Below are 22,019 nucleotides of genomic sequence, written 5' to 3'. Positions count from 1 at the left end.
GGCATGTGCTACCGATTAAAAGAGGATTTTTTTTTTGATGCACATTCGAGGGGGCGAAAGTTCGTACTGAATCACTCACATGCCGGTACAGGCTGCACATTTTGTCATGATTGCCGTAGGGAAGTTTAATAAGCGCCAGTCCAATTGCTATATTTATGACTGTCCCTCCCTACGGGCAGAATATGTTTCCATATATTCAGATGTCCAGCTTATTTTTTTTTTCTCTTGTGCAAAAATTCACCATTTTTCATCCGTGCGCTGGATCAGATTTTCATCTTTTTTTGGGTTACGTGTCTGTTTTTACCATCCAATTGTCATCTGTCTTTTTCCCAAGTATTTTCTCAAGCTTCTTAAAAGAATTAAGGGAAATGAGTTTGATCCACAAATTAGTCCAAAATTGACCCAAAGGTCTGCCCAAAGCAACTAAAAAAAGGGAAAAAAATCAACACAGAACATGTAGAGGAGAATGGGGTCTTAGAGCTGTGATACAGTACGGCCCTACCTTCCACCCAAAACAAGGGCTTTATCGGATAGAAGACTTCAGCACATGATTTCAGATCTTGTTACTCATTCACGGTTTTTGTTTTTTAAAGTGGAAAAATCCACTTAGAAAATAGATGAAAATGTTTTAGATCTTTTTAAGCACTTTTTTTCTTTTTTTGCAGCCTTTTGATAAGTTTGGGGCATGTGGGTTTGGCCGACGTTCGTTCAATGTGTAGGGTCACCATATGACTGGGTTCACTTTTTGCGGATTTTACATTATCCATCTAAGATCTGTTCATAGTTTGCACACTTCTGCATGGGAAGCGAGCCGTGCCGATAACGTTACAACTCACGCAACTCTCGAGACGTGGGCACAACTCCTGCTGACCACATCTCGACAAGGTGTGCGGACCATTTTTTCCGGTTTTTACAACAAAAAAATGTGTTGGAAAAACACACACAGATGCTAGAACTGCTGATTTCGGTTTGCTATTCTGCAGTTAAGATCTGTCCCAAATAGACATCGTGTGAACTCAGACTTGGGGTCCACGTGTCAAAGAAAAACCCCTTGGTTGCAGTGTGTTTTTAAAACAAAACAGTGTTTACTCACCATCCACTGGTCCACTTCACAGTCTCCACTGCTGCTCCCAGTGTCTGTTATTTTCTGCCAATAACTGCCCTCAGCGACTCTGCCCGACTTAACAACACGTACCGTTCAGAGGTGCTGAACTCACTGATTGGATGCACTGCTGTCCATGTGATGCAATAAGAGTTTGTCTTTTGTAGTATACAGCTGGTTTCCATGGAGCCGTTTTTATTTTTTTTTGTCTATACAGAAGGATGCCTGCAGTGACGCCAGCTTAAGTGACAGCCAGTTACCTCCTCCTGCCAAGCGAGCTTGTAACCATGCCGAGCCTGTCCGGAAGGAGAGCCCAAAACCCTGTGCTGCCGCCAAACAGCGGGAGGGATGGAGTATGTCAACCAGGAGATCCAGGTAAAGGCCACCGGCTGCCGCGTCACACTGTCATATTGTGATAAGACGTTACATCCAGGGCTGTGGAGTCGGTAAGCCAAACCTCCGACTCCTCAATTTCCATAACACCGACTCCACGACTCCGACTCCCTCATACACGGCTCATGTTTAAGTGATAAATTTACTGTAGCACAGATTCATCTCAGCTAATAGTCTAGACCCTTAGATCAGGAATAGGACAGACATTTATAGGACATTTCATAACGTTCCCAAATTCTTATGGAAAAATATTCCCCACAAACTGCATTGAACTACTGTACCCAATTTATTATATATTTTAGAAATCAGAGTTGGTCCACTTTATACCGACTCCACCAAAATGGGCTCCGACTCCACAGCCTGGTTACATCCGATCAGTCACTTTTCTGTATTTTCTATATCGGAGAGATGTAGCCATACTGGTGCACCAGTAGCACATTCTGTTAATCTGGTGTAGGATAAAACCGGGTCGGATACATCGGTTATTTGTTCTCAAATTGCTTTAATTAGGTTAGTCAGCATGAAAAAAAAACAAGTTTGCAATTCACTTGCTTTTTCTTTCATAGTGTACAGCTGGTTTACGTGGAGCCTGGAGTGCGCTAGGTACATTCTAGGAGAGGGGTCAACTCTTAACATTCCAGCCAGCGCTCTCTAACTCATTGATTTCTATATAGCAGTTATCTGTTCACCTGCCTGCTCTCCCTCTTATCTTCTGAAGAGAAGCAGTCATAAAGTCACCAGCCCGCAGCTTTCAGAGCAGGTCTAATCACTGCTCTGACTGTCCGGAGCGGTGTGCTTATTCAAATGCCCTGTTATTTCTATGTGTAAATACGGGGATGACAAGGTAGGCTTTGAACAAACCACTAATGTCTCAATGTGTTAAAGTAGAACTTGTGCTTAGCTTTATAGCCCTGCTGCTCACCTGAACTGTCACTCGAGGAGGAAAGCCCGCCCTGCCGGAAACCAGGAAGTAAGGAGACCGCAGAGCTCAGAGTCCCTCAAGGGACAGCTTTAGAATAACCTTTTAAATGCATTAAATTTTGACTATGTTTAGTCAAAAATTATTTGCACTTATGTGTTAAAAAAAAATAATTAAAAAATAACAAAATTGCAAAATTGAATCGATCTTATTTGAACCCAGGCAACCCTGAGCTGCAAATCAACAGTTGTAACCACTGAGCCACCGTGCTGCCCTAGACACAGAGGCAATTGAAGGCAAAAATTGTAATAAAACCCAATTGCAAAATTAACTTTCATCCAAAAATACATGCATTTAAGTGAAAAAATTCATTTAGAAATTGTCCATACCTTTAAAATCCTGGAAGCCTTCTGGACCTTTCATAAGTCAGTGCTATCGAACTGATAGTAATGGAGGGGAAGGCTTGACTCCAGTGTGACCAGGGCTGCGGACGACTGGGTCCAGATAATTTTTTCTAAGAAGTTTATTTTATAACTTTTCCACCTTTTTTTTTTTTTTTTTAATGACGCCATGGAGGACACAAGACTAATCCTGCGCTGCTGTGTTTCTGTCCTAGGTTATTATCCCAGTCTGGTGCTTCTTTACCAAACAGCCACAGCAGTCTATGTGAGTATTTCTTCTGACAAGTGTTTTATTCCTATGGCACATCTAGAAAAAAAACCAAACAAAAATAAAACAATTTTGCAAATAGTCTTTACCGTTTTGTCACTGCAGCTCCTATGCGGAATGATGTATTTTTTTGGTTACAAAGCCTGTGCAGTAAACCCTGCCTTAATCCACTTTCTTTGCCCTTTTTTTTGCCAGCCAACAGCAGAATAACTCATAAATGTAAGATTAGCCTACACAGACTTTGTAGAAGCATAGGTCTGCATAGGAGCTGCATACAGAGAACGATAAAAGCTTTTTAATCAAGGCTATTTGCAAAGTTGTTTCATTTCTTTCCTCCCTTTTAATTAGTAATTCCTTTACCCCTTAATGATGGATATATACATGGAGCAGGTTCGGGAGCTGATCCCACTTTTCACAGGGCAGATACCTGCTGTGTCATACAGCCGGCATCTGCCCCTAAAAGCTCCGACTGCTATATTTAATGCCTTGTAAGCCACTGGTGATTATTACTTTATTCAGCAATACTGCAGTATTTCAGTATATAGTAAAAGAAATGTTCCTTACTGGACTGAAAAATAAACACACAAGTTTGAATTTCCAGGTGAAAATTGAAGAAATATAAAAAAAAAATACTAAAATAAAAAAATAATAAAAATATAAAAAAAACATATTTGGTATTGTCTCATCCATAAAAGCTTGATCCATCAAAATACAAATTAGTTTTAGTCTGTGTGCCCACTATGTGTTTTTTAAATGTTTCCGCAGCAGCAATTCCGCTGCAGAAACGCTTACAAAACGCTTGGTAGAAGGTCTGCCATGGTCCCCAATGATAATCCGCATGTGCTGTGCACATGCTGCCGAAATTTCCGCTGCGGATTATCATTGCGGAAAAAAACGCAGCACTATCAATTATTTTGCGGAAGCGTGGCGTTTTCGCCGCCATTGACTTTCATTGGAACGCATGTCCTCCGCATCACTGCATCTGTAGATCCGGAATCCATGCGTTCCAATGTGCGGATGGTACCCGGGTGTGGAAGACAGGAGACTCTCCTCCGGGCCTGGGTACCATAGAACCTGCAAAAAAACGAATAAAATAAAAAATATACATTATACTTACCTTCTGATGGCTCCCAATGTCCTTGTCTCGGCTTGCTGGCAGACTAAAAGGACCTGCGGTGACGTCATTTAGTCATGTGACTGGTCACGCGACCGCTGACGTCGGCAAGTCCTTTTAGTCCACCGCGAGCTGCCAGCAAGCCGAGACAAGGACATCGGGGGCCATCAGAAGGTAAGTATAATATTTATTTTTTATTTTTTTTTTTTACCATTCTTTCAGTCACACTATATAAATGTATGTCGGTTGCATGGATTTATATAGTGTGACCAAGTTGTCAAGCACTTTCCAAGTGATGCTGAAATCGCTTGTCAACCCGCATGCGGAAATGCATGTGAAGAACGCTTCACATCCACATGTCCCTGGCAGGAAAAACGCATGTACAATCCGCATGTACAATCCGCATGTACAATCCGCATGTACAATCCGCATGTACAATCCGCATGTACAATCCGCATGTACAATCCGCATGTACAATCCGCATGTACAATCCGCATGTACAATCCGCATGTACAATCCGCATGCGTTTTTTTCTGCCAGGGAGATGCAGAAACGCTCAGGAAAAAATCCTGAGCATTTCTGCATCGTGGGCACATAGCCTTATGCAAACAATAAATGTCGTCATTTAAAAAAAAAAAAATAGTAAAACAAAAAAATAATAGAAAAACAATGTGTGTCTATCTGATATATATAATTTTTTCTTTTTATTATTATTTTCTTTTAAATTTGAGGCTCGACCTCCCATGAAAAATATGCAATAAAAATCAATCAAAACATAGCTTGTACCCCCAAAATGATATCATGGAAAACACCAGCTCTTGACGCCCCCCAAAAAAACAATGCCTCATCCAGCGATAGCGAAATAAATAAAATATTGGACTCTGAAATGGAGACACAAACCAAATTTTTCAAATTTTTTTTTTAAGCCATTAAAATGGAAAAAATAAAAAATAAATTATACAAGTTTGTAATAAAATCCAGCTTTGATGAAATTAACCTAAAATATTAATGGACAATGGGACGTTCACTGCTCGGAGAAGCAGAGCATATACAGATGGAGGTAATTTTGGCGTGGAGGAGAAACTGCAACTCCCTCCTTATCCTTGCGGTCAGAGCATGCTAGGAGTTGTAGTTCCCCTGCAGTAGGAGATGACATAACCCTCTTAATTCTCTAGATCCAGTGTTATAATTTCCCTTTTGGTTTTCCCGTAGCTCTTAAAAGCCGCCGCGTGGAGAAGGAGGGTAACGTTGACCATACCTGCATTAATGGAAACCGAGAGGTCAGGAGAAGCTGCAGATCCAAGAGTAACCGATTCGAAACCCTGAACCAGAGTCTGCTGTTCGATCAGCTGGTGAACAGGTGAGCTATCGGCAGTCAATTCTGAGCAGTCGCTGCCCTCTAGTGGCGCACTTTTATTATGACACGCGCCAGAATTATAAGTAACCTGCTACTGAAATTAAGGGGTGATCCCATTCTGTAATGTTTGTCATATCACTTGCGATATACTGGAATAGTTTGAAACCCCTCTGCTTTCAGATTACGTCCTATCCAATTGCTCTTTTGAGCACCGGCTGTGTTAGAATCTCTTGCGCAGCACATGTTTATGATGGAGGGGTAAGGAAAAGACAGCTTCTCAGATTCTGAGGATATCCTACTCATTGATTACAGTGAGACACACCCACATAAGCTCCAGGGCTTACCAGTAATACTTAAAGGGATTCTCCAAGAAAGTGATAAAAATGGCCCCTGCACATATTTCAAGCTGCAACCTATCCTAGTCACATGTTAGGACAGGTTGCCACCTGAAGAAAAAACAGCTCAGGACATATCTCAACTATCAGAGGAGCAGCCTCAGTTACAAACATACCTGATTTGCTCACTCAGCCGTGGAGTTGGGCTATGATGGGAGAGAAAAAAAAAAACTTGTCATCGGCTTAGTGAGCAAAAGCAGCTAATTTTTCTCCAGTGTCAGTCATTCTCGGTGCTCAGTCAGCCTGACAGGCTCACAGCAGGGCATATAGACTGACTGAGCATGGAGCAGGACTGAGGATTTTTGCTACTAACCATAGAATATCCCTTTCTTGTAGCCTTCGCTGAGGACACAGGAAACCATTGGTGCAGTTTCCAGCCCCCACCCAATGAAGAAATCGATAAATCTAATTCTACTTACTTGGCCAAGGACAAGCTGTGTTTTTTTCCCTCTCTTGCTACAGCCCTGGCTCCATGGCTGAGCGAGCAGATCAGGTCACGTTTCTGCTCCTCTGACAGTTGAGACTCACGTGCCTAGAATAGGTTGCCGCTTGCAATATGTGCAGCAGCCTTTTTTATCACTTTCTAGGAGAACCCCTTTAAGGTCTAATTACCCTCCATGATGCACAGTATTAAGGCCAGGGTCACACGAGCTATAATTCTCTCGTGCATCTTTAAAGCCTCATTCAGACGTCTGTGATCTTTCAGGTTCCCAAAAAAAATGGTCTGTCTATGATTTTTTTTTTTTTTTTTTTTTTTTTTCCCCCACTGATCCATAGACTTGTAAGGGCAATTTCCACCCATTACTAGGATCAAAAACAGACAGGCCTCAGTGATTATTTTACAGACACACAATCCACAGAAAAAAAAAATGGACATGTGAACAACTCCATACATTATAATGGGCTCATCTCCTATCTGTGAAAATCCCTGATGGAGCACGTATGTGATTTCCAGATGTCTGGATGAGGTGTAATGTGGAGTTTAGACATGCCGACCATACTTGTACACACAGAACGATTGTTAGTACAACCGATCTGTGCACATCGAACAACATATTATCAGCAGCACATCGCCTGTTAATATGGACTATGTGCTGCCGAGAACGATCATTTTAAATCCAGCTTAAAAATCATCGCACCCAATGAACGAGTGAGTGTTTTTTTTTCTGTTCTTTTCTCCGGCATATGATGGCAGGGAGCTGTCATCTTGCGCCGTCGGGACGGCCTCTCGCCCCTGCGCCGTCGAGACGGCCTCTCGCCCCTGCGCCGTTGGGACGGCCTCTCGCCCCTGCGCCGTCGGGACGGCTATAGCAATGCTCATGTATTTTTTTTTTTTCTTTCTGTTAAGTTACTACGTTTTTTATTTTTTCAAGAACTTTAAATCTCTGATCCCTTGAATAACTTTTATGAACCATGGACTTGAGTCTCGGCTTCAGAGCTCGCAGCTTCCCGGTGTTTCCGTATGTTCTAGGTAGAGCAAACACTTCAAACAAGCTGGATGGATCCTCCGAGCCCGCTCTGCTCACGTCCCACCGGGCGCCTCTCTGAATATGCGGTGACCCCAGGGATCATCGCCATCGATTGAACTCTGTTCTCTCTTCATCACAGCTTTGATTAACAAACAGCGAACAGATGAGGACATGAAAGGGAATGTTCCCGTCATGTACAGGGGGGTTGTTTTATCATGTTCGTACGTGATTCTCAGCGGCACTCCACTTCTGTATACCCCGGATTAGTACTGTGTAAGGCGGAAATCATGTGTGGCAATTAGAGTGGAGAAAAAGATGTCGGGGAGTCCATTTCCACTGGATTCGCAAAGCATCGGTCCGGTGGTCACAGACTTGGCTGCTGGATCAGGGCCCTGCAAGTCTTTTTGCTCTACTCTAGTGCTGATCTATTGCTTAGAGCTGAGACAATAGAAATAACCCTATAACTCCTCGCCATCACTTATATATTCGTCATTGATCCGCTGCGGGTGTATGGCTTTGGCTCTGTTAGCTGTGGAGTCATGCAAGTGGCACAATCGAAAAATTAAAGACCTAAAAAAGAAAAAAAACAAAAAAAAAACCCCAGTATAAACAGATTTGCTTTTGCTGGTATGTGAAAGTCTGATGCATCAAAGCATAAGATTATTTAACTCATAAGGTAAAGACAAAAACAAATAGAATCGAAAGGAGGAAAGAAAATCTAATTAAAAGGGGGAAAAAAAAGGAAAAATTCACTGAACGAGGCTCTGAAAAAGCCCATTGGGATGGAGCGGTGGCGAAACATAAAAGGAGCATTTCTGACCTTTTCATTCCCCCAACCATTGAGATTTCTACTGAAACTAGTATAAAGGTGCAAAAGTGTCCTGAATTGTTTTTTTATTTTATTTTTTGTAGCACTGCCGAGGCCGTACTCCAGGAAATGGACAATATCAACATCCGGAGGGGTAGCAAATCCCGAGAGGTGGAGCGGCTACGCATGTGGACAGACACTGAACTGGTGAGTCTTTCATGTAACAGAGCTACACCATCAGACCGCTGCTCTTTTAAAGCTAATGGGGTTGTCCACCTTTGGGGACTTTTACTTAAATGCATGTATTTTAGGCTAGTAATCATATTTGTAATTGGGTTTCATGAAAAATTTTGCACCATTTGCCTTCTATAGACCTCTGTGTTGTACTGTCTATTGCTGCCTGCATAAGGAGTTAACTGAGGATCCATCAGTGAGCTTATTGTGACTGTCAAGTGGATAGGGTTTCTAACTCTTTTATGGGTCTTTTTCTGAATTCTCCTCTGACTGAGTTATGGCCACAGACCAAAGTGAAATGTGCAGCCTGTAGCTGCAAAAATGGTGCATTTTTTTTTTATGAAACCAAACTGCAAAAATGATTTTTAGCCCCAAATATAAACAAAAAAATTGTCAAGAGTAAAACCATGCTTTCCACTAGAAGCTTCCCACTCCAACGCTGACATTCAGATTTTCTCTATCGGGTGGGAAGTGATGACCACTGAGGCCGCTGTTTGGCTGCAGGGTCATAGTCATTGCTTCCAACGTGACCCGGGACCACTGTATTTATGTGAGATGGTATTAATTTCAATGGTAAGCACATTTTTTAAAACTTTATCTAACTTTTGTAACTTTTTAAAAACTTTTTAAAAGGTACAGAAGAGCAAAAATAACCCTTTAATGCTGAGGTTTGCTCTAAATCCTCCTCAAAAACTTGGAGTTTCTTCTCCAAAAACGCAGCAAAAAGTGTGAACAAAGAAAATTAACAAAAGTGATTTTTATTATTTGTCACATAGCCGTCTGAGGTTTACAGCTGTCAGGTAATCCCCCACCAGTGTAATATCTACGACCCCCTTATCCTGTCCTGGAGATGCTAATGAATCTGTAGTCGCCTCTGATCTTACAGACGTTCTTACAAAGTCGAGCATTAGAATTTAGTGTATCACCCGCCTTTATTATAGGAGAACATGGATATGTACTCCCGTGTCAAGAGGAGGAGGAAAAGCCTGAGACGAAACAGCTATCCAATCAAGACCCGGCACGAAGAGTCCTCGGAGGGAGAAGAGGAGGAGGAGGAGGAAGAGGTTTCTGAAGGTCTCTTGCATATTTTGCTTATGCTTTTATTTGCCACTTTATTTTTGCTTTTGTTTTCTCTTCAGTCCTTGTGTGGAGAAAGTATTACAATTGCACCAGTGATTTAAGTAGACGGCCACATAAAGCAGCAACATTATAGTAGCCGGGAACCGTGCCGGGAGTTCAAGGAAGGTTTCACTCACTAAATGAACAGACAGGAAGCCGCTTCACCAGATGCTGCAGTTTTCCTGCAAACTCCTGCAGATTGAGGCGCTCTCCTCACTGTGTTTTAGCTTCATTCAGTTTCGGCCACCCCAGTGTCGCTTACAGTGGCCTCATCCTAAGTGTAGTTGGCCATTGTCATTAAAAGTGGGCTTACACCATCATATAGTTTTTGGCTGCTTATCCTGAGGATCGGCCATCGATGCTTGATTTGTTGGAGCTCGGCTTATTATAGAGGGCAGTGTGTCTCTTCCTTCTGATCTGATTTTTGGTGTGATGGACAAATCCTGCGCCCTTTTCGCCCCGCCTGTCACCCTGCGCCCCCTTTTCATTCGCCCTGCGCCCTTTTCGCCCTGACTATTGTCCCTTGCACAGTCCGCTCGTGTCCGTAAGATGGAGGTGCAGGTGCCGTTCAGCAGTCTGTTGCATCCCCCCCTCTCTCTCCGGACCTCCAGGACCTGCTTAGAGGCCGTGTGTTTTAATAGAGGAGGTGAAATGATGTCTTGTCACATGCATCTCCATCCGCTGTCATGTTACGGATCGGAGCAGCTTGCAGAACTGGGGAAAAGAAAGACTTACCAAAAAAGGATGAATTAGTTAGTTGCGTATGTCCATTAATAAAAGGGGTTTATCCATATAGGACATTGTGCTGCTGCAGCGATCCCCGGCTTGTGGTGGTCCTGTAAGAGACTGCAGAGGCTGGAACTGCGGCACATGACGGATGCAGCAAAGAAATCTTAAATCTTAGGAATTAAAATTTTAATATTTCCCTTTTTTAAAACGTTTTTAACCATAAAGCATCTCATCTTTCCCCTTGCGTTGGGTGCTATCTCTGCCAACTGCTTAGATGGCACATGACGATGCTTGCTCTGCTGCCAACTGACATTCAGGGAGGAAAGAGTTAACTGTGCGGAGTCTGTCTGCTGCTTTCCCCACACATGGACACCGGGCACCGGAGGAGCCGTCGGAGGACGTCGGCCAGAAGCTGCCGGCTCTGCAATGATCAGCACCACAGTTATGTCGTGATGTAGTCTATGGAAGCCTATGGGCTTGGATGTCTCTACAGACTGGCATCGCTCGGGTTGTGCTTTGCGGGCACCCAACCACCTGCAGACTGTATCTATCAGGCTGCCGCTTTCCGATGGCCTTGGATGATGAGATCTGTGTCCACGCACGGCCACCTGAACACAGAGATCCCAACATGTCCGATACCATGGCACAAGATCGTATTGTTTGTTAGGAACAGTCGCTTTGTAGAAACCCTAGATAATTAATGTTTGTCATCTGCAGAATCCCAAGAAGAAGGTGAAGACGGGGATGAAGAAGCCGAGGTAGAAGGAGAAGAAAACGATCGGCCGTATAACTTAAGACAAAGAAAAACTGTGGAAAGGTACCAAGCTCCTCCTATCGGTAGGTGACCCGGTCTGTCTATAGTAAACCCTAAATGATCAGATGTTCTCTGTAGTAAACCCTAAATGATCAGATGTTCTCTGTAGTAAACCCTAAATGATCAGATGTTCTCTGTAGTAAAAACTAATTGATCAGATGTGTTCTCTGTAGTAAACCCTAAATGATCAGATGTTCTCTGTAGTAAACCCTAAATGATCAGATGTTCTCTGTAGTAAACCCTAAATGATCAGATGTTCTCTGTAGTAAACCCTAAATGATCAGATGTTCTCTGTAGTAAACCCTAAATGATCAGATGTGTTCTCTAGTAAACCCTAAATGATCAGATGTGTTCTCTGTAGTAAACCCTAAATGATCAGATGTGTTCTCTGTAGTAAACCCTAAATGATCAGATGTGTTCTCTAGTAAACCCTAATTAATCAGTTGTTCTCCGTGGGCTTGAACACTTATTTCTACAGTAAGGCTACTTCACAAAGTCAGGTTTCCTTTAGGAAGGGTCTCCAGTGAAAACCATAGGCTGCGATGTCATACAGCGAAAAACAGAAAAGAGGCCAAACGGCCGTCCATCCTGTTAACGGATCCTTGTACATTTTTGTTTGCACGTTGCATAAAGCAAGTGGCTGCAAACGCAACATGTAAAGAGCCCAACCTGATTTAAAGGGGATAGCCCATGGCCGACATTCATGATATTTCCATAGGATTTTGTATGTCCCTTTTGGAGTGGAGCAGTAGTTGAGATCTGTCACTTCTATAGGGCTGTGGTTGGGCACACGTGTGACCGATACTCCCGTAGATTGGGAATTGAGCGGTGGTCATGCATGGATGTGCGTTACTGATCCATTCACATGAGGAGCTATTATCATGTTTCATGGCAGTCCCAGAGATCTGACTTCTGCAGGATCTATGACTTATGTGGTGATAAATGTCAGTAAGACAACCCCCACTGTAATTTAAAGGAATTTTCTGGTTTTGGAAACCCCCTGTTCTTCATAAAAAAAAAAAAAAAAAAAAGTGGATTCCTCACCCTTCCCGGGTCCAGCACTAAATATCCGCCGCTGCTCCTGATTGGCTTATAATGGCTGCAGACAAACCAAAGGGGCCGGGGTTAGAGCCACTGAGCTCAGTGATTGGCTTCAGTATTGTCAATGGTGACACCAGCACTGCAGACAATAAATAAAACACCAGAGCCTCTATGCTGGACCCAAGAAGGGTGAGGAAAGAAGTTTTACCGCACAATATATCACAGTGTCAACTATGGAAACGCCCAGTTGGCAATTTATTCATACATTTCCAAGAGGATTAATGGATGACTACAGACAATCGTACAAAATGAGGATCCTGAATTACTGATTTGTGGAGCTTACAAATTATTATCCAATCTCGGAAGAGCTGAGAGAGGTCCTTGTGGGTAATACTGGAAAAATAACAGCACTGACTGTGTATTTATTGTCTCTTCTCATGTGGCCATGAACTGCGTTCACCTATAAAGATCCCACCATTTTTTTTTCTTTTAGAGCCAGCACATCAGAAAAAACGACAAAGCACTTTGTTTGATACACACAGATCTCCTGCAAGAAGAAGCCATATCCGGTACGTACTGAAATTCACATTAGTGCATAAGGTCCAGAAGTATGTGGACAGTGACCGAGTCGTCGTGATTTCAGCTCTGCAGGCCACTATTCTGGATTTAAAATGAAACACCGGAGATACTTTTTAAGTGAAGACTTTCAGGTTTTATTGAAGTGGTTGAACAGAAATATTATATATATATAATATATATACTACAGACCAAAAGTTTGGACACGCCTTCTCATTTAAATATTTCTCTATATTTTCATACCACGTACGTCTGGGCCTGTCCGGTGCGATTAGGATGGTTGGAACTCCCTCTTGCTTGATCTTCCTCACCACTCTGGATATCAGGGGGAGAGGTGGAAAAATGTACAGGAGCTGGAACTGGGTCCAGTCCTGAACCAGGGCGTCCGCTCCTAGCGCCCCCGGGTCGTGAGTTCTGGCCATGAAGTTGGAGACCTTGGCATTGAAGTGAGATGCCATTAGGTCCACGTCCGGAGTCCTCCAGCGATGGCAGATCTGTCGAAAAACTTCGGGATGGAGAGACCACTCTCCCGAGTCGATTCCTTGCTGGCTGAGGAAGTCTGCTTCCCAGTTGTCCACACCCGGAATGTGGACCGCAGGGAGAACCGAACCTGTGTCTTCCGCCCAGTGGAGAATGTGTGTCACTTCTCGCATCGCCTGGGCACTGCGGGTCCCCCCTTGGTGATTCACATACAGCACAGACCAAAAGTTTGGACACATCAAAACTATGAATTAACACATGTGGAATTATATACTTATCAAAAAAGTGTGAAACAACTGAAAATACGTCTTATATTCTAGGTTCTTCAAAGTAGCCACCTTTTGCTTTGATGACTGCTTTGCACACTCTTGGCATTCTCTTGATGAGCTTCAAGAGGTAGTCACCAGAAATGGTCTTCCAACAATCTTGAAGGAGTTCCCAGAGATGCTTAGCACTTGTTGGCCCTTTTGCCTTCACTCTGCGGTCCAGCTCACCCCAAACCATCTCGATTGGGTTCAGGTCTGGTGATTGTGGAGGCCAGGTCATCGGGCGTAGCATCCCATCACTCTCCTTCTTGGCCAAATAGCCCTTACACAGCCTGGAGGTGTGTTTAGGGTCATTGTCCTGTTGAAAAATAAATGATGGTCCAACTAAACGAAAACCGGATGGAATAGCATGCCGCTGCAAGATGCTGTGGTAGCCTTGCTTGTTCAGTATGCCTTCAATTTTGAATAAATCCCCAACAGTGTCACCAGCAAAGCACCCCCACACCATCACACCTCCTCCTCCATGCTTCACGGTGGGAACCAGGCATGTAGAGTCCATCCGTTCACCTTTTCTGCGTCGCACAAAGACACGGTGGTTGGAACCAAAGATCTCAAATTTAGACTCATCAGACCAAAGCACAGATTTCCACTGGTCTAATGTCCATTCCTTGTGTTCTTTAGCCCAAACAAGTCTCTTCTGCTTGTTGCCTGTCCTTAGCAGTGGTTTCCTAGCAGCTATTTTACCATGAAGGCCTGCTGCACAAAGTCTCCTCTTAACAGTTGTTGTAGAGATGTGTCTGCTGCTTGAACTCTGTGTGGCATTGACCTGGTCTCTAATCTGAGCTGCTGTTAACCTGCGATTTCTGAGGCTGGTGACTCGGATAAACTTATCCTCAGAAGCAGAGGTGACTCTTGGTCTTCCTTTTCTGGGGCGGTCCTCATGTGAGCCAGTTTCTTTGTAGCGCTTGATGGTTTTTGCAACTGCACTTGGGGACACTTTCAAAGTTTGCTAAATTTTTCGGACTGACTGACCTTCATTTCTTAAAGTAATGATGGCCACTCGTTTTTCTTTACTTAGAATTTGTATTATGGCAAGAAAAAAGCAGCTAACAGTCTATTCAGTAGGACTATCAGCTGTGTATCCACCTGACTTCTGCACAACACAACTGATGGTCCCAACCCCATTTATAAGGCAAGAAATCCCACTTATTAAACCTGACGGGGCACACCTGTGAAGTGAAAACCATTTCTGGTGACTACCTCTTGAAGGTCATCAAGAGAATGCCAAGAGTATGCAAAGCAGTCATCAAAGCAAAAGGTGGCTACTTTGAAGAACCTAGAATATGTCATATTTTCAGTTGTTTCACACTTTTTTGTTAAGTATATAATTCCACATGTGTTAATTCATAGTTTTGATGCCTTCAGTGTGAATGTTCAATTTTCAAAGTCATGAAAATACAGAAAAATCTTTAAATGAGAAGGTGTGTTCAAACTTTTGGTCTGTACTGTATGTGAATCACCAAGGGGGGACCCGCAGTGCCCAGGCGATGCGAGAAGTGACACACATTCTCCACTGGGCGTAAGACACAGGTTCGGTTCTCCCTGCGGTCCACATTCCGCAGACTTCCTCAGCCAGCAAGGAATGGACTCAGGAGAGTGGTCTCTCCATCCCTAAGTTTTTCGACAGATCTGCCATCGCTGGTGGACTCTGGACGGGGACCTGATGGCATCCCACTTTGATGCTAAGGTCTCCAACTTCATGGCCAGAACTCACGGGCGCTAGGAGCGGACGCCCTGGTTCAGGACTGGACCCAGTTCCAGCTCCTGTACATTTTTCCACCTCTCCCCCTGATATCCAGAGTGGTGAGGAAGATCAAGCAAGAGGGAGTTCCAACCATCCTAATCGCACCGTACATGGTGCGCCGACATCGTACAGCTCACAGCAGACGTCCCCTGGCATCTCCCCGACCGCCCGGATCTTCTGTCACAAGGCCCATTCTACCACCAGAACTCAGGGGCCCTCAATTTGACGGCGTGGCCATTGAGACCTGGGTTCTAACCCAGTAAGGGTTCTCGCCGGACTTCATTGGAACCATGATCAGGGCACGGAAGCCAACCTCTGCGATTTATTACCGTGCCTGGAAAGCCTTCTTTACCTGGTGCGAATCTCGTGGCCAGACCCCACTCCCTTATTCCCTCCCCAGGGTACTTGGGTTTCTCCAATCGGGTCGGGAGGCCAGACTGTCCCTGGCCTCCCTTAAGAGCCAGGTGTCAGCTCTCTCAGTACTTTTTCAGAGGTGCATTGCTAACAAGCTGCAAGTAAGGACATTTCTTTAGGGGGTTTTCCAATTGGTTCCCCCCTACAGACGACCACTAGAAACGTGGGACCACAACCTGGTGCTGACAGCATTGCAGGAAACACCCTTTGAACCCCTTAGGAAAGTCCCACTCCGCCTTCTATCCCAGAAAGTGGTTTTCCTAGTGGCAATCACCTCGCTACGCAGGGTGTCTGAACTCACAGAACTCTCCTGCAGACAACCCTTCCTGGCTTTTTATCAGGACAAGGTAGTTCTCCGTACGGTCCCATCCTTCCTTCCGAAGGTTGTGTCCAACTTCCACCTCAATGAGGAAATTTAACTGCCATCCCTCTGTCCTTTCCCGGTTCATAGAATTGAGAAGGCTCTGAATACGCTTGACCTTGTCAGGGCATTGCGTATATATGTGTCTAGGACTGCGTCCTTCCGGAAGTCTGATTCTTTTTTCCTTCTTCTGGAAGGAAGGGTCTGCCAGCTTCCAAAGCTACCCTTGCCAGGTGGATCAAATCCACCATACAAGAGGCCTACCGCCTCAAAAATTCTCCTCTTCCTGCAGGTATTACGGCACACTTTACACGTGCGGTAGGGGCCTCCTGGGCCATTAGGCACCAGGCTTCGGCACAACAAGTGAGTAAGGCAGCCACCTGGACCAGCCTATACACGTTTACCAAACACTACAGGGTTCATACCCAGTCCTCAGCAGACGCGAGCCTGGGTAGATTGGTTCTGCAGGCGGCGGTGCCCCAATTGTAGGGGCCTGTCTACACAATATTCGTCCATTGCTTCCCACCCAGGGACTGCTTTTGGGACGTCCCATGGTCCTGTGTCCCCCAATGAGGCGACAGAGTAAAGGAGATTTTTGTGTACTCACCGTAAAATCTTTCTCTTAGCCTCTAATTGGGGGACACAGCTCCCACCCTGTCGCCCGTTCCGGGCCGTTATCATGTTTGGTTCTCATATTGTTTTGTTTTTTTTGGAGCTCGTACATAGTTGACTTCTTATAGGCATGGTTATGTTATCCATGTTACGTTCCTCCTAATGCTTTTGCACAAAACTGGAGAAGGCTGACGCCGTCCAGGGGTGTATACTGCAGAGGAGGAGCCACGGTTAATCTTTTTCAGATTATGCATAGTATCATGGGTGTTATGCTGCTGTCCTCCGAGTGGACAGCAGCATAACACCCATGGTCCTGTGTCCCCCAATTAGAGGCTAAGAGAAAGAGATTTTACGGTGAGTACACAAAAATCTCCTTTTTACAAAATGTGTCTTTTAGTGTGTGACAGCTGTCAATCATAAAAACCCTATATGATTCTGGTATCTCTGTAGTTGCACCGACCCGAAGAATAAGGTCGTCTAATCCCTTATACCGCACTAGGAACAGCGTAAAAAATAAACGCTGGGGTTAGGGTTGTGCTAATGTTAGGGTTGGGGATAGGTTAGGGTTAGGGTTGGGATTTTTTTCAAAAGTTAAAAAAAAAAAGATGCTGATATATGGCAACTAGTGTTGAACGGAAGTGCTCGCTACTTGAGTTTGCATCAGGTGCTCGGGTATACATTGAGTATCGCGGGTGCTCGAGTCTCCGTCCCATATGCTTCGCGGCCAAAAAAAACCTCGCAGGGATTACCTGCCATGCACGAGCGATCCCCACATGTTTTTTTTGGGATGTCTAATAACCGTGAAACATGCGGGCGGGGACTCGAGCATTTCACTTGAGCACCCTTGATACATGGTGCATACCTGAGTACCCGATGCAAACTCAAGTAGCGAGCACTTGCACTCAAAACTAATGACAACTTATTCAGTATGATGACCTAATGTCATCAAATTCTGTGTCGTACCTCTGGGTTCAAAATGTTCACTATACCCTTTGATAAAATCCTTGAGGGGTGTAGTTTCCAAAATGGGGTCACTTGTGGGGGGTTTCCACTGTTTAGGCACATCAGGGGCTCTCCAAGCACGACATGGCGTCCGCTCTCGATTCCAGCCGATTTTACGTTCAAAAAGTCACACAGTGCTCCTTCCCTTCTGAACTCTGCCGTGTGCCCAAACACTGTATTTTCCCCACATATGGGGTATTGGCGTACTCAGGAGAAATTGCACAAAAGTGTTTGGGGTCCATTTTCTCCTCTTACCCTTGTGAAAATAAAAAAATTTGGGCTAAAACATAATTTTTATGGAAAAAGTTTGATTGTTTTATTTTCACGGCTCCATGTTATAAACTTCTGTAAAGGACTTGGCGGTTCAAGGTGCTCACCACACATCTAGATAGGTTCCCTGAGGGGTCTAGTTTCCAAAATGGTGTCACTTGTGGGGGGTTTCCACTGTTTAGACACATCAGGGGCTCTCCAAATGCAGCATGGCGTCCGCTAATTATTCAAGCAAATTTTACATTTAAAAAGTCAAATGGCGCTCCTTCCCTTCCGAACCCTGCCATGCGCCCAAACAGTGGATTTTCCCCAAATATTGGGTATCTGCTGCCCAGGGGAAATTGCACAACAAATTTTGGGGTCCATTTTTTCCTGTTACCCCTGCGAAAATAAAAAAAATTGGGTCTAAAGTAACATTTTTGTGAAAAAAGTTAAATATTAATTTTTTTGTTCCACATTCCAAAAATTCCTGTGAAGCACCTGAAGGGTTAATAAAGTTCTTGAATGTGGTTTTGAGCACCTTGAGGGGTGCAGTTTTTAGAATGGTGTCACTTTTGGGTATTTTCTGTCATAAAGACCTCTCAAACTCACTTCAAATAAGATGTGGTCCCTAAAAAAATGGTTTTGTAAATTTTGTTGGAAAAATAAGAAATCGCTGGTCAACTTTTAACCCTTATAGCTCCCCAATAAAAAAAATTTTGGTTCCAAAATTGTGCTGATGTAAAGTAGACATGTGGGAAATGTTATTTATTAACTCTTTTGTGTGACAGATCTCTCTGATTTAAGGGCATAAAAATTAAAATTTTGAAAATTGCTAAATTTTCAAAATTTTCACCAAATTTCCATTTTTTTCACCAATAAACACAAGTGATATCAAAGAAATTTTACCACAATCATGAAGTAAAATATGTCACGAAAAAACAATCTCAGAATCAGGGGAATCCGTTGAAGCGTTCCAGAGTAATTACCTCATAAAGTGACAGTGGTCAGAATTGTAATAATTGACCTGGTCATTAACTTGCAAACCACCTTGGGTTGTAAAGGGGTTAAACTACAACTTGCCTCTCAAGAAAAAAAAAGAAAGCAGCCCACATACGGCTATTTTGTGTAAAAAAAAAAGAAAAAGATGTGAAAAAAACGGACACCTCTTAAAGGGAGCAAAAAAAGCTTAAAAATTGCAGAATTTGATATATATACATTTTTTAAAGTAGGTATATTTCACATAAGAAATAAGTGAAGGTTGGAAGAGCATTTGCGACCTTCATTTTCTCACTTTCTGACCATTTGTCAATCAGGCCCCAAATGTGACGTCTTATTTGAATTTCTTGAATTTACATATTTATACATTATTTCAAATTTTGTATGTATGTTTTATTTATATACATACATATATTATATCCATACTGCATGGTCTATATGAAATTGTAAAGCCACTTTTCACCCTTGGTTTGTTCTATAGACGAAAGAAGCATGCCATTCACAGCAGTGATACCACCTCCTCCTCAGACGAAGAACGGTTTGAAAGGAGAAAGTCCAAGAGTATGGCCAAGGCGAGGAATAGGTACTCTGCGTATATTCCTACTTGACCTGCATTCTGTAGAAATGTGGTTTAGACAGTGATCAATAATGGCTTCGACCTTCTGTGAAAAGACTGGACTCATTTGACGTGAAAATTACGCATAATTCAGTAACCACTAAGTTTCAGTCTATGTTCATTCCTTTATTCCTTTTCAGACCCCCTGATAAGCACTTTGCTGTTTGATCCAAATTTTTCGTTTTTTTTTTTTTTTTTTTTTCATATGTGGGATTCTCTCTCCCTGTAATATATGATGGATGTGACGTCTGTCTTTTCCTGAAATATAGGCTGGATTGCAGATCTGGGTGTCTCTCCCAGTAATATAGGCTGGATGGGAGGTCTGGGTGTCTCCCAGTTATATAGGCTGGATGGGAGGTCTGGGTATTTCTCCCAGTCATATAGGCTGGATGAGAGGTCTGGGTATTTCTCCCAGTCATATAGGCTGGATGGCAGATCTGGGTGTCTCTCCCAGTAATATAGGCTGGATGGGAGGTCTGGGTGTCTCCCAGTTATATAGGCTGGATGGGAGGTCTGGGTATTTCTCCCAGTCATATAGGCTGGATGAGAGGTCTGGGTATTTCTCCCAGTCATATAGGCTGGATGGCAGATCTGGGTGTCTCTCCCAGTCATATAGGCTGGATGGGAGGTCTGGGTGTCTCCCAGTTATATAGGCTGGATTGGAGGTCTGGGTATTTCTCCCAGTCATATAGGCTGGATGAGAGGTCTGGGTATTTCTCCCAGTCATATAGGCTGGATGGGAGGTCTGGGTATTTCTCCCAGTCATATAGGCTGGATGGGAGGTCTGGGTGTCTCTCCCAGTCATATAGGCTGGATGGGAGGTCTGGGTGTCTCTCCCAGTCATATAGGCTGGATGGGAGGTCTGGGTGTCTCTCCCAGTCATATAGGCTGGATGGGAGGTCTGGGTGTCTCTCCCAGTCATATAGGCTGGATGGTAGGTCTGGGTGTCTCTCCCAGTCATATAGGCTGGATGGGAGGTCTGGGTGTCTCGCGCATCTCGAGTGGGGCGTTTCTTTTACCGGCTGGTATACGCCCCCTCTGGCAATCGGCCAATCAGGGCCGAGGAGCATTGTTATGCGTCCGGCACGCCCACATTTCTCCCGGCGGCCTATCAGCGGCTGGTTTCCTAAGCCCGCCCCCATTCTTTCCACCTATCAGAGCCTCTGCTCCCCCAAGTCACTCAGGACAGCATGCTCTGCTCCTGCCCCGCCCCTCTACTCTGTTCTCTTTTCCTGGCTCTGCCTGCCAGCTTCAGCACCGCACCTCCTACAGCGGCTCCCTTCAGCTCAGCTCCGGAGTTTCCGACGGGGGATACTGGACTGTGGATATTCCTAGACTGGGTAGGCGCTGCCCTGGCACCGACACACACCTTTCCTGCCCACAGGCTCCTTCCTCTGCAGTATTCCTGGTTAGGCACATATGCCCAAACCCAGGGAGTTTTCTGTCCGTCCCGCTCACACAGTCACATACTACGCCTGTGCTCTTTGCAGTACTAAGTGGCCTGCGGGTCTGACAATGGCTTTCTGCTCGACCTGCAAGCCTCCCACCATGCTGGGTCCCCAAGATCCCCTGGCCGCCCAGGAAGAAGTAACTCTCCCTCCTCCGGAGTGGGCTGTTGCTATGTCCCAGTCTGTCTCTGACCTCACCAAGGTATCTCAATCTCTGGTTCAGGTCCTAGAACGCTTGCCTATACTATCCACGGCCACCAGTGCTCCGAACTTTCCACGGATGATTCGCAGGCACCCCTACCCCCTCCTCCCAAGGGCAGACTGAGAGCACGTTCTCAGTAACGGACTCACACAAGCTCATCTTCCAGATCTCCAGACTCCAAAATGCTCCCTGCATCTCACACCTCTTCCCCAGAGGTCGCTCCGAGATCAGACACTGCATCAGATTCTGACTCTGGATCTGACATGGACCAATAATCTAAAATCCAGGACATGGTTGACAGCAGGGCTGTGGAGTCGGAGTCATGGAGTCGGAGTTAGTTTTGGTTGGAGTCGGTAGAAATGTACTGACTCCGACTCCAGCTTTAAAAAAAAAAGTATTAATATTTCATAATTGAACTTTTCATATGAATTTTATAAATGTTACTCAAATATATATGTTCTATCAAACTATGAACAACAGTGATAAGCAGTTCTGCTTGAGATAGACATTTCTTACTTCTTGTGTGTCACTGTTCTCCACTGCCCTTATCTAATCTTATACTTGGTTAACCTCATGCTGCCCCAACCCCCCTACTTACAATGTATGAAACTGAAAGTGAAAATGTGTTGCAAATTCTTAGTAGTAAAGCTCCTCCTCTAGACTAGATGTTTACTAGGTGTGCGTCTTCCAAGCTTCTCACAGCTGCTACTCAGAAGAGGAAGACTGTAAGAAGTATTATCCTTTCAACAAACTTTGCATCAGTTAACTGTGAGTACATGAGGAATAACAGTATTACTGACCACTATATCAGTTGTACGACCTAGCAA

The 22,019-nt window shown here is 44.2% G+C and overlaps 1 protein-coding gene across 3 annotated transcripts in view; it reads left to right on the top strand.

Annotated features, from left to right (window-relative positions):
• ATAD2B (ATPase family AAA domain containing 2B) overlaps positions 1-22,019 on the top strand; it is a 170,356-nt gene that overhangs the window by 17,519 nt on the left and 130,818 nt on the right. For 2 of the 3 annotated variants that reach the window (XM_073674058.1, XM_073674056.1), the window contains exons 2-9: positions 1,320-1,477; positions 3,031-3,080; positions 5,410-5,557; positions 8,331-8,433; positions 9,402-9,534; positions 11,026-11,145; positions 12,657-12,732; positions 19,408-19,509. In XM_073674058.1, coding sequence (XP_073530159.1) covers positions 1,320-1,477; positions 3,031-3,080; positions 5,410-5,557; positions 8,331-8,433; positions 9,402-9,534; positions 11,026-11,145; positions 12,657-12,732; positions 19,408-19,509 — 890 coding nt within the window. The remainder of the gene's footprint in view (positions 1-1,319; positions 1,478-3,030; positions 3,081-5,409; positions 5,558-8,330; positions 8,434-9,401; positions 9,535-11,025; positions 11,146-12,656; positions 12,733-19,407; positions 19,510-22,019) is intronic. The other variant, XM_073674057.1, reaches the window with a different exon arrangement.

Source organism: Phyllobates terribilis, unplaced genomic scaffold, assembly GCF_046119375.1.
Source record: "Phyllobates terribilis strain yellow unplaced genomic scaffold, ASM4611937v1 Scaffold_3__8_contigs__length_932513732, whole genome shotgun sequence".
NCBI classification, from domain to species: Eukaryota; Metazoa; Chordata; class Amphibia; order Anura; family Dendrobatidae; genus Phyllobates; species Phyllobates terribilis.
The sequence above is the reverse complement of the archived record's forward strand: the minus strand, read 5'-3'. Positions and strand labels throughout refer to the sequence as shown.